The sequence below is a fragment of the Bacillus rossius genome, chromosome 18 (assembly GCF_032445375.1).
Source record: "Bacillus rossius redtenbacheri isolate Brsri chromosome 18, Brsri_v3, whole genome shotgun sequence".
Taxonomy (NCBI): Eukaryota; Metazoa; Arthropoda; class Insecta; order Phasmatodea; family Bacillidae; genus Bacillus; species Bacillus rossius.
The window spans coordinates 14050196-14063481 of record NC_086345.1 but is presented as its reverse complement, the minus strand read 5'-3'; the positions used below and the strand labels follow the sequence as shown (position 1 = coordinate 14063481).

At 40.8% G+C, this 13286-nt stretch overlaps 1 protein-coding gene across 7 annotated transcripts in view; it reads right to left on the bottom strand.

Annotated features, from left to right (window-relative positions):
• Positions 1–13286, bottom strand: part of LOC134541133 (disco-interacting protein 2) — a 473542-nt gene that overhangs the window by 235520 nt on the left and 224736 nt on the right. For 5 of the 7 annotated variants that reach the window (XM_063384323.1, XM_063384330.1, XM_063384321.1 and 2 more), the window contains exon 1: positions 8264–8840. The exons of the other annotated variants lie outside the window; for them this stretch is intronic. In XM_063384323.1, coding sequence (XP_063240393.1) covers positions 8264–8792 — 529 coding nt within the window. In that variant the 5' untranslated portion in view covers positions 8793–8840. Of the gene's footprint in view, positions 1–8263; positions 8841–13286 lie in introns of those variants that run through there. 7 annotated transcript variants of the gene reach the window in all.

Sequence of the window (13286 nt, the reverse complement as noted above, 5' to 3'; positions counted from 1 at the left end):
CACCTTGGGCAAAATTCACTTTTAACCACACACACACTTGACCACCGTTTGACTTTCTATCTAGTGGCATACAACACTAAGATCTACGATATGTCAATTTTTTTTTTACATATTTTGGGTAGTAACTAGTTGAGTAAATAAGTGAGGCACTGTTTAAAATTCTTTAAACTACTCTCATGAAAAATATACAGTTTTTGTAAAATAGTTTATAATGCCTCTAGGGTACAGATTTATCAAATGTTAATTTAGAGTTACAAAACTTCACACAAGTGATAAAAAGATACTGTTACGAGTATGCGGGGAGAAAACTGGGTTCGTAAGGATATCCCAATTAATTTTATACAGTTTTAATTAATTACTAATAACTACAGCTTAAATGTAACCAAGAACCCTCTCAGTACAATCTCTGTCCGCGAAGTCAAGTCTGACGGCTTTTAGTCACACTGGAGCTCGGTTCGACAGTGCGTTACGGGACACTTTTTCGTGCGTGCAGCCGCGGTTCATCGATTTATTAGACGTTGTTACGTCAAAAAATAACTTTCACCTCCAATTTACGAAGCAAAACTAATTACAAATTACCTAGGGATCTTCGTGAATTTACGGTCACACCGAGCTCACTTACTCTGGACAAATAAAATTTTACCGATGTAGTAACCAAAAAAAAATAATTATAATAATAATTCAAGAACTTGTTACGTCCACTGTAAGAAAAAACTCATTTTGTCCAACACAAAACTCGGGGAGTCGAAAAAAAAAAAATTGGGCGTATATAGTTTCTACTAACATTCAGTTTTATTTGAAAAAATTCACGAAGAATTTTTCCGTTTGTTTGAGGTAAATTCTTTGTCTGGGGGGTGGGGGTGGGGTGAGTCCTGGAATTGACTGTGGTTTCTAACGATGCGGTTACCACTCACTCCCTGCGCACGGCTGGAAGACTGCGCTGGCGTCGCCGGAGGAGGCAGCAACCACAGAAGGAGCTGGCTGGCTGCTGATTGGTTGAACAGGGAAGGGGGGGAACAGGGAGGGGAGGGCAGACAGGTTCTTCTCGCTACAGCTAATCGAGCGGGCGGACATCGTGGTATCGCCTTTCCCCCACCTCTTCACCGCCCTTCTCACACCACCGGGCGGCGAGTTCCTTCACTACTCGATCCAGCGGAGCATAAAGTCTCGGCTTGCACCGGCCGACGACATCCTAGCCGCGGCTACTGCTTACCCCCTCCCACCCGTCTCAAGGCCGTCCGCAAACACCTGCCCAACCCATTCCAAAACTTATCCACAGCATTCGGGAACAATCTCGGCCAGCACAGTGGTGCAGCATCTGCCGCAGTCTGATCCAACTGATTTGAGCCTCAACCGGTGGTGGGTGCCCGTGGATCTCACGACCCAGGACGAAGTAGTTCACTGTCCCTAACCGGGTTAATGCGGGTGACACCCCGGCCTATACGCACATTGCTTAGAAGGCTAGAACACCAGCTTAAAGAATCTGTAAGTGCACGTGGGCAACTTATATTGCCCTCGTGTACCTGAGGAAACCTGCCTGGCGTCAGCCGGACAGCTGGAGGGGCGGTGCTTTCGAGAAACACGGATCCTTGAGATAGGCTACAAGCTTGTGTCGAAGCTTCGATAGGCCTGTTCCAACACGTCTTATCAGTTGTTCCCTGATTCCACCTTTGAGGTTGCTGGCACAGGGGAGGGAGGAGGTGCGGAAAGCCGGACATGTGCCGGAAAACATGTCTTTCCACGTCGACGTGGTGAGCAACGACACAGCTCCGGTGCTAGCCCGGACAGCTGGCAGAGGTTGGATAGGACCTCCACTGGACCACGGGTTCACCGGGTCCCAGCGTGATGTAGGCGCCAGCAGTGCTGAGAAAGTCTCAGGACTCAGGACACAGCCAACTGAGTGAGGTTCAGGGCTGAGGCAGCGACTATGCTGGGTTGGTGGCCCCAGCCGCTGGTCATTGCCGAAGCTCTTAACACCCTCCCGATCGAACAAAAGGGAGCGATCCCTAGCAGTTCTGTTTTTTTTTCTTAAAAGCTCTGGAATGTTTATAAAAAAAAGCGAACTGGAATGCTACTCCCACCCTGCTCTATTAGGGCGCATATGTGGGAGGGGAACGTGAGAATGCCGGCCGTAAGGTCGGAATAATCTGTCTTTCCAAACAAAAACTTACAAGTTTTCGAATTTATATACTGCTTTAGGCGCGCGGGCGCACCATACAACGGAAAAAAATCTCACATACAAATAAAAATGTTTATTGTTTATTTCTATGTGCTTTCATTTCTTACACTTAAGTGATTGATACTGAATACTGGTCCGTATCATAAAAAAAAAATTATTGTGGATATCAGTGATGGAAATTGTGTTTAAGTTCACATATGCAGTACAAGCGAGCATAACAAGTACAATTTGAATAGAAAATTCAGCACATTTATTGATTTTCATTAATATTTAAAAAATTTCCCGCAATTTTTTTTTTACGTTAAGCATCAAAGAGCATGGCTCTGTGATGGCTCGCGAGTTTTTTTTTCTTCCATAATGCCCGTCCAGTGCAATAATGACTTCAGGATGCTGGTGGCGCTACTACGCTCTTGCAGTGCCCAGGACTTGTTCGCAAATGCTCATGTGAACGGCTTCCCTGCCACACAAGCCCAGGTGCGCTACAGCTACAACAACACTCTTAACATGATCACTGGTCCATCACGCATTTCAGTGCATGTAAACATAACCAGGTTTATTAATATAACTCATATATATATATATATATATATATATATATATATAATGCCCGGCATGCGTTGCAATGCCTCAATCAATTTTTTTGTAATTTTTTAAACGTATACTAAGCATCTCTCTTTATCTCTCTAATTCTCTATCTCTCTATGTATATCTCTATAACTCTCTCTATCTTTCTATTTATATCTCTATCTCTATATATCTTTCTACATATATATCTATATATATCTTTTTAGCGGACCCGACAGACATTGTCCTGCCCAAATGTACATATGGAGGTAAGTATTTCTACGCTGGACATTTTGTATCTTCTCATTATACATACCCCTCCTCTTGGGCACGCCACTGCCGTTACCAAAAACCTTTCCCATGTTTACGCAGAAGGCAACAACAATGCAAAAGCCCGTTGCCATGGAATCTAATTATCAACAATGCTTAGTTTGTTTGCTTTTAAAACGTGTTTTTTTTAGTTTTTTCTTAACTCAGAATCGAGATAAAATATCCAATTGTGAATCTAAACCATCCTCGAATCCCCGTGAACTCACACAAAAAATTTCATCAAAATCGGTCCAGCCGTCTAGGAGGAGTTCAGTGACATACACACGCACACAAGAATATATATATATATATATATATATATATATATATATATATATACTATATATATATATTACATGGACCATGGCACCCACAGGGGGGGGGGGGGGCGGGTGGACCCCTGGGTCCAGAGCCCAGCCCTACTTATTTCTAAATGTTTAACTATCATAATTTTTTACAAACTAGAAAAACATATTGAATATTTTATAAATAAAGCTTAGTTTGTACATACAAAATAGTACCCATAAATACCTATACCCTGTATTTTCAGGTTAAATAATATTCTAAAAAGAGTGTAGGTAAGAAATAACCATGCAATTATAATGTAGCACGTAAATGTAAAATTGGGAAGGAAGGAAGGGGGGGGGGGGGGGAGCGTCTCCGATCCTGGGTTCAGGGACCGTAATCGAATGTGGGGGCCATGACATGGATATTAAATAAATTCATTATACATAGTAATTTCATGAATTTTTTGTTATGTATGGATAAAGACGTCATCTTAAATAAAGAATTTTTATATTATGTTTATTTGAATAGTAAAAATTAGTAGGACAAATTTAGAAATAACTATATATTATGTTGATTGTGTAAATTAAAATTGTTTTCGGGTTATTAAAAAAAACACATTTCAAATATTGTAAAAGTTTAATTTTTCATTTAAAAATAATATCTGTAAAATATATGATTCATCAATTCATCTATGTACAAAAAACACTATAAATAATTTATTTGAAAATAATTACCAAGCTTTTTTTTTTAAATTTTGTTGAAACTTTAAATTCCTCATACGGATTTATTCTTGTCTCCTAAATATTTAACATATATGAGTTTGTAATATTACTTAATCCATCATAGGGAAACTATCTATTTAATACTAATCATTCTAATGTTTTTACTTTTGAAAACGCGACATATGTTAAACCAATAAGTTTCTATTTCTCTTCCTGGATCAATAGAATTTCCAATTTTACATAGATGTGCACTATTAATTCTGTAATTTGTAAGATGGCGTTAGTTACAGTCTAGTTAATTTAATATTACACATCGATATAACCTTTGAATTTTAAAATTTTTCAACGGATAGCTTCAGTAGTATAATTACATTCTAGTTCATAAAATATTACACATAGCTGTTTCGTATTTTTTTAAATATTTATTTACAAAAATAATTATAGTAGTTTAAAGTCATGTCAAGATCTATGTTAAATTTCAAATCTAGAGGTGTAGTAGTTTTTTTTCCCGTTAAATGTACCACAAAATGTATGGGTTTAAGGACAGTGTTAGGACACACTTGGCTCACCCTTATTAAATCATTTTATACATAATGTTTATATTGATATTGACTTTTTATTTTTATTTTATTGAATTAATTCTTTACCAACCGCATTTATAATAACAATCCAGTCCTTTTATTTCTATTAATTATTTGCATGCAAAATTAAAGTTAGTTTTTTTCCTTGCCAAGTAAATAACTTCTAAAGCGCGCACGTACACGTGACCATTTTTTCACACATATATATAATACTAGCTGCAGTACCCAGCGTTTCCCGGGCTGAACACAGGGTGAAGGGGAACTATTTAGAGATCAGATGTAGTTAGTAATTGTCTTCTTAATTTGAATGTCAAGTGTGCAAAATAATTTATATCACTTTCAGATCCCGACAGACGTTGTTCTGCCAGTTTATAGTTATTTACCTGGTCTGTATGTAATCTAGACTCTATAAAGCAATATAGAAAAAAAAACTGAATAATAAGGGATTACTAATTTTGAAAAGATTCCATTATCTAGCTAATGCTCGGCATGCATTGCAATGCCTCATTCAGTTTTGTTTTGTAATATGTTTGAAGTAGTTACACATATACAAATAATCTATCCATGTCTCTAAATATATATTTATCTCTATCTACATCTATAGTCCTATATATCTATGTATCTCTATATCTGTATTTATCTCTTTATATCGACATATATACCTCACACTATCTCTATGTATTCTATATGAGGGTACTGATTGCTTCGTTGTTAATATCATACGGGTGTTTTTTTTTTTACTTGTATGGTAAAATTAAGAATTATAAGGCATCTAGTGCGTGGCAACAATGTTAATAGGCAATAGGAAATAAACTTTTAGCGCCTGCGGCATTGTCAACAAACACTTCGTACGTGTACTGCATGTTGTATCTAACCCCCTCCAACGCATTTGATTCTAAATTGGACTTTTAGTAAGGATCCCTAATGTTATTGATAATATAATATAGCCTATAGCCTTCCTCGATAAATGTACTATCCAACACTGAAAGAATTGTTCAAATCGGACCAGTGGTTCCTGAGATTAGCGCGTTCAAACAAACAAACAAACAAACAAACAAACAAACTCTTCAGCTTTATAATATTAGTATAGATATACATATATATGTATATAAATAATATATACATATATATGGATATATATAAAGGAGAGTCTGTATTCGAGCAAAGAACTTCGGGTGCAGTTTCAACACGACAAAATAAAGCAATGAAAACCGCATTAACTTTTCACTTCACTTTATAAACAGTCGAGTGTAAGAGAGATAGATGAGGCGCAAGCGTACAATCAGCGTAACGGGACACAGCATAACGGAACAATGTGCGTAACGGGACACTTTTTCGTGCTTGCAGCCGGTGTTCATCTATTTATTAGACGTTTTCACGTCAAAAAATATCTGTGCACGCCCCACCTGGTGGCTCCGTCACTGCCGCGACTCGGATAGAAAAATAAATAAATTGCAAACAACCCGTTGTCATGGAAACGAAGAAAGCATCACAACGAAAATGGCGAAATTTCATTTTAAAGTAATTAAATTCTGCTTTCAAGATCTCATTTTTTTCCGAACTCTAAACCTAGACAGTGAGCTTACTCGTGTTTAGAATTTAAATAGTGAGAAATTACAACTCAATCGGATGAAAATATGCACGAACGCATGAAGACGAAACACACAAACCGGCAAATTTTCATTTTTTTTAAAATACCTACATAGATTCACAATTTTTGATTCTAGTTTCATATATACTGAGATAATAGTACAATATTTCTGTGTTGTATAGACTACGCGTTCAGTGTTCACTATCGATCCTTTATTACGGACTGTTAATACCACTTTTAAAATTTCACGTTCCGATTATATTACGGTACAGGTCAAAAGTTTGGAAGTTAAATATGACCGTATGATTTTTTTTTTTTTTATCTTTCTTGAGCACCTATAGTTAATTTATTTTGTTATTCGGTAACGCATGTTTAAATAGTTGATTTTTTTTTGTGTGACAGTAGGCATATTACTCGGAAATTCTTCCAATTTTTTCAAAAACTTTCCTGGTAAACTACCGTAAAATTTTCACACAAAAAAAAATACTTTTCCGGAAAACTGAAATATTTATACGTGGCCTAGTATAACTTTTCATAGGACTGTCATGAATAAGGAAAATCAGGGAGAAAGGGGGTATAGATTCAAGATTTTTTAATACGTGAGTTTACACCGATAGTATGACGCAAATGAAAAGTCGGTTGATAAAACAATTCACTCGAAAACATCCAAATAATGCGATACGCACAGTTAGTGTTTACACTTATGATCCCAGCAACATTTACAGTCTTTAGATGCTTTTTTATACGGCATTTAGTAGAAGTAATTTTGTGAATGGAACGGAAGTCGCATGGAACGGAAATGTGTAATCACGGAGCAGCAATCTTAAGGCGGATGGCGAGATCCAAAGTTCACAAAGCCGAAGGGAAACTTATAGTATTAAATGCTTCATGAATTTTAACAAGATAGGCAGTCTTTTAATAAAATTCCTTGTTGATAATCAGGTCCAAAACCACGATTTAGTATTTTTTTTAAGTCTTTCTTTTCTTTTATCGCAAGTAAGAGAGTTGGTATGTACAATATTTGCCATGTTAATACTTTGTCAAAATTATAATGATCTTTCACACACACACACACACACACACACACACCTTTTTCCTATCTGCAAAGCAAAATAATTTTTGGTTATAAATAAGTATAAACACTAATTTCTTGCAGATGTGCTGGTATTATGTTTGTTTAGCAATATTCAATAAACGGTGGCATATTTGCGATCATTCCTAGCTAGTTCTTTTTCACGCTATTAAAAAATATATATTTCTAATTTATAACACACTAGCTATGTCCGGCATGTGTTGCAATGCCTTAATCTTTTTTTTTTTTTTGTAATTTGAAGTACACATATGTAAGGAATCTTTCTCTCTCTCGCTATGTATATCTCTATATCTATATAGCGTTATCTCTATATATGTCACTCTATAGCAATGAAAATATTTCAAATCTTTTGTTCATACCTATCTGTATTTTATCCATCTTTTATCTTAACATAGGTAGGTGTATAAAAACAGGCGCGCATTCGAATGCAACGTTGTTTCAATATTTAAGAAGAATCGATGAAGAAAGTTCGGAGATTTAGGATTTTGAACGAACGTACATTTGCACTTTTTTTCACCAGCCTTGACACGGCTGGGACTTGTCGTGCTACCCCACCGCCTTGTCGTGCTACCCCACCGCCTGGTCGTGCTACCCCACCGTTTGGTCGTGCTACCCCACCGCCTTGTCGTGCTACCCCACCACCTTGTCGTGCTACCCCACCGCCTTGTTGTGCTACCACACTGCCTTGTCGTGCTACCCCACCGCCTTGTTGTGCTACCACACCGCCTTGTGCTACCCCACCGCCTTGTCGTGCTACCCCACCGCCTTGTTGTGCTACCACACTGCCTTGTCGTGCTACCCCACCGCCTTGTTGTGCTACCACACCGCCTTGTGCTACCCCACCGCCTTGTCGTGCTACCCCACCGCCTTGTTGTGCTACCACACTGCCCTGTCGTGCTACCCCACCGCCGACCAGACCCTAGCAGCAGCACTCACCGGGCTTCCTGCAGCGGCGGTTGCGCCTCAGCGTGGAAGACGCCCTGCACACGTACTTGGCGGCTCTCCGGCTGGACCGCCGCCTGCGCACGGGCCGCCGCCGCAGGGAGGGCGAAACCCCCGGCGGCGCGTAGCCCTCGCCGTCCGAGCCGCTGGCGCTGGGTTCGTCGCCTACTCGTGCGTCCGAGTCTCCGGCTATGCGCTCGTACAGCGCCTCTTCCTCCTCCTCCTCCTCGTCCTCCTGGTGCTGGTGGTGGTGCCGGATCTCCGCGGGGCAGTAGCGCGCCCTACCGGCGCGGGGCCCGCGCCTCTCCGGCGGCACGAAGGCCACGGGGCGAGCCCCCAGCGACGGCAGCGACCTCCCCGCGGCGGCCTGGTACACGTCCACCCCCGCCGCCTCCACCTTCCGCCGCCTCTGGAAGAACCCACCGCCGCCGCTGGAAGCCGTCGACGAAGACGCGTCGGACGGGCGGAACCCGGAGTCCCTGCTGGCGCGCAGCCTGGCGGGCGGCTCCGAGTCGGCGCGCATGCCCAGGATCCACTGGTCGTAGCCGATGAAGCGGGACTCCGCCTCCCGCGCCGGCGGCGGCGGAGGCGGCGGTTGGACCTGCGGCGGCGGTACCGCCGTCTCCACCGCCGCCTCCGCCGCAGCCGCGGCGGCCGCCAGGTGCTGCTTGCCCCGGCCGCCGCGCTCCAGGTAGTTCCTCTTGATGGAGATCCTCTTGAACGACTCGCTCCTCTTGAAGGAAGGCTCGGCGCGGTCCTTCTTCCTGCGCGTCACCAGCCGCCGCAGCTTCTCGAACGTGATGGGCTTCATGGTCGTCTCAGCCTCCGGGGCCCGTCATTTCCCGGCGACACAAGACGCAACCGCGTTCCCGGAACCAAGTTCCCGCTCGCGCGCGCGCGGCTTGCCCACTGACGCCAGAGCGCGCGCCTGGGCGGGAAGAGAGGGGGCAAGAGGAGGAGTGAACAAGAGGAGAGGGGGGGGGCAGGTCCCAAGGTCACGAGCCTCGGCGGCCAATGCCAGGCAGTCAGGGGGGGGGGGGGTGAAGGAGGGAGAGGAGATCAAAGCACTCGCATCCCCGAACTGGAAGAACGATAAAAAAAAGTGTTTTGCCGAGTTCACGGGGATGGGCTTCGACGTTCTCGACGCGACGAACAACTTGCACTACACGTGAACACTCGCAATGCGTGTGTGTGTGTCCTTGTGCGGTCAACCGGCCGACATATTCACTCTCAGTTAGTTTTTTCCTTGTATTAACTTCGCCGACGCGCACACGACGAAACACGAGCGGCGGCCGTCGAAACGACGCGCTTCCGAAGACCTCGTCCCGTTTTTTTTACGCCTCTAGGAGCGGGCGAGAGAAACCGGCTCAGGCGCACGACGACCCACGCACGGGGAGGGGGGGGAGTCGAAAGTGAACTCTCCACTCTCTCTTCCCTCTCCTCACAGAGAGAGAGAGAGCGAGAGAGGGAGAGAGAGGCCAAAAACCAGCTCCGCCCCGGGCAGTACCTGCCTCCGCGGCGTGTTGGCGGCCGGCGGGGAAACCCCCCAAGTTTCACAGACCCCCGATCAGTCTCCGAACGCCTTGCGCTTGCTCGTGCATAAAAATAAACACACATCCACGCAATCACAGGTTCCCACCAGGGAGTGAGTGAGTGCTACGTCCGAACGGTAACATTTGTGTGTGATGCCTTTCCCCCCCATACCCTTTTTTTCAGTTATTTGTTGCGCCATATTGGTCAGACGCACAAAAACATTGGCTGAAGAGTAGTAGTGTTTGCTGTGTAGAAACAGTTATAAATAATTTATATTATTTTTTTTAAAAAGAAAGATGAAAGTGACTGTTTTTAACGAAAGGAGATTCTAATTCATACTTACTTACCATCATCAAACGTGTTCAAGCACCATTTCCGCAATGTTTTGGGCAGAACAACACTGGCGATTTTTAGGTTTGAAAGTGACTTCAACTACTAGACCACTCCCTGAGTGTTCCTCTTTTCCCTGTCCAACAATAATTTAAAAAAAACGTGAGTGAATAATTCAGTAGTCGCCAGACGTGTGTCACATTTAACCTCGGTAACGAGCTAATTCACGTGTTCTCTTGTTTAAAATACAAAATTATAAAACTAAACTTTGAAAAGAAAAAAAAGGAAGAGTAGAATTCTTTCAAATAATGCAGAGCGTGTTAAATGTACGCAAAATTGCGTTTTTCAAATAAATTTCTTGAAGCGAATCACGCGTAGTTTCCGCACCCGCCGCTAGAATTCGCTGCCGGAGCAGCTACGTCGACTGTAGAATCATTCCATCCGCAGAAAAAAAAAATTTAAACTGTACAATGAAACGGCTCCGATAAAACCGATAACAACTTGGAAGGAAAAAAAAAACAACTAAAACTCGACTTTGCACCTGATTTTCAACAAGGAATTTTATTAAAATACTGTCCATCTAATTAAAATTCATCAAACAGTTGATATAACAAAGTTTCCCTTTGGCTTTGTGAACTTTGGTTGGCGCCATCCACCACAGATCCGCATACAGATATTCCATTACACCATTCACGACATTACTCCTTTCAAATTTCGTATACCGAGATCCAAGACGTTACACACCAACATTTTTCCCTGTCTCACCAATAAATCTTACTAAAAAGTAACATACATTTTTGATACACCTTTCAAACACACCGAACATTTCAAACTGGCCATAAAATATACACAGTTTGCACTGTCATAATTTTTATCCATTCACTGAAACCACAATATTTGGTCAAATTTTAAAACAATAAAGTACTGAATGTAATCAGATAAATGAAAATCAACGTTTTATCGTTCTTCAATCATCAAATGAATACAGAATTGATTATAATACAGAGTAGTTTTGAGACACTAAGAGACACGCTGGTATTAAAAATTAATAATCCAGTTTGGTAACAAACATTTGGTCTATTTCCCTGTGTTTTACAGGATTTTAAGACTCGTTTAATATTCCCTGAGATTTCCTTATATTCTCCAGATTTTCTCTGTCTGCGGAACCCAGCACGATTTTAGTCTTATAAATTGTCGCTGACCTAACCCAACCAACTTTCCATTTCAGTAACACTCGCCTAAACGAGTGAAATCCCTACCTTCAGTAACCTACCGATTGCTTTTATATCTCGGGATGCAATAATGAGGATTATTCGGGCGTCTGACTGGAGAACAGTGAATAATAAGTTTATCGTTGGTGGCGCAGCTAACAAACTCGTAGGAAGGCGTGGTCTGGAGGAAGAAAATGTTCCAATAATATCGATATTACCGATCTACTGGTTTGACCATGCAGGAATTGGTTGTGTGCGATATTTGGAGTGTTAATACTTGGAGTCAAAATGAGAACGACTTCATGCCTAGAGACCTGAGAAATTCGCGGATTCAATGACCTCTAGTATAGCCTCCATTATCCTCTGCATTTCTCAAGCAAACACGCGTGTTCATTGGGTGCAAACTTGTGAAGCAGATCCACTGGGTAGCATGTGATTCGACACTTCTTTGGTCAATAGTCTGTCATTGGCCCAGAGAGCTCCAGTTAAACTGCGAGCCAATAGCAGAACCAGCAGAATTGTTCATATGTTTGAATTTCAGCCTATCGCGAAATGAATCCACGAATTTTTCAGGTCACTATCCATGCCTCCCTTTTCTATGTGAACAGCGAAAAAAAAATTATATTTATAATATATATATATATTATTTAGAATAAATGAAGTTTAATGCAGATATGTTGTTTTCATGTCTGCTTAACAGGACTCACTACATAATGGCATTTTTTTTTTTAAAGAATTTTCCTAACAAGGTCCTTGCAAGCTATAAAATAAATTCTAGCCTGTTTTTCTATCTAATTGCATATCACTTGACTCTCATAACTTCCGAACATACACGCACTTCCCCACTGTTAAGAAATTACAGTAAATATACGGACTTTTCAACGACATGAGTTGAACCATCTTTCGAAAACAAAAATGTCTGATACACTTCCATTGTCGTTGCACTATTTCTAGTCCGAAAGTCTTGTCAGATTCGCGAATTACGAAAAAATTCTGTCACACACTATTAAAAAAAATGGTTGTAAAGTCGGTTTACGGACGATAGTTTAACGTGACAACGTAATAACCAAACATTGATGAAATGATTGCATACTTTATGAATAAAATTGAATCATTTTTATTTTAATAATAAAACAATAAATACTTGAAAATATACTAGTAATCAGATTTTTAAAATGCAAGAATAATTAACCGTTATTGCCGAAATTGTTGTTGTAATAAGCAATGAAAACCACATTAACTTTTCACTTCACTTTATAAACAGTCGAGTGTAAGAGAGATAGATGCGGCGCAAGCGTACAATGAGCGTAACGGGACACAGCGTAACGGAACAATGTGCGTAACGGGACACCTTTTCGTGCGTACAACCGGCGTTCATCGATTTATTAGACGTTGTCACGTCAAAAAATCTTTAGTTTACGAAGAACCCCGGTTACAAATTATCCAGGGATCTTCGTAAATTGAAAACTATTTCGTAAATTTACTGTCACTTTGTATACTTTTAACGTGAATTCAAAAAGAATATTCTTGGTATATTAACAAAACATTTCAAAACTGGTTAAGTCTACGGTTAGAAAACTCTTATTTATTCGCCTTTATGTAAGAAGAAACATACAACTCTTAAGTCTTGATACGCGCAGTTTCTACGAATGTTCAGTTGTTTGAAATTACTAAGAACTCTTCGTTTTATTAAGTTAATTTCTTCGTTTAAAAAGTCCGTAAATTGACGTCACGCGGTTGTACGCATCGCAGTGTTCCATAAGGTTTCAAGGTAAAGGTGATCACAATAAATTCTACAAAAATAACTCATTGCTGACTATATCTGATTTCAATAAGGTTTTGTTTATAAAAAAAAATACGCTTGTCTTCAATGGTTTTATTTTAAGTTATCATTCTCTATTTAACAAGTCATGCTCAAAGTTATTTGTTTTCATTATTTAAAA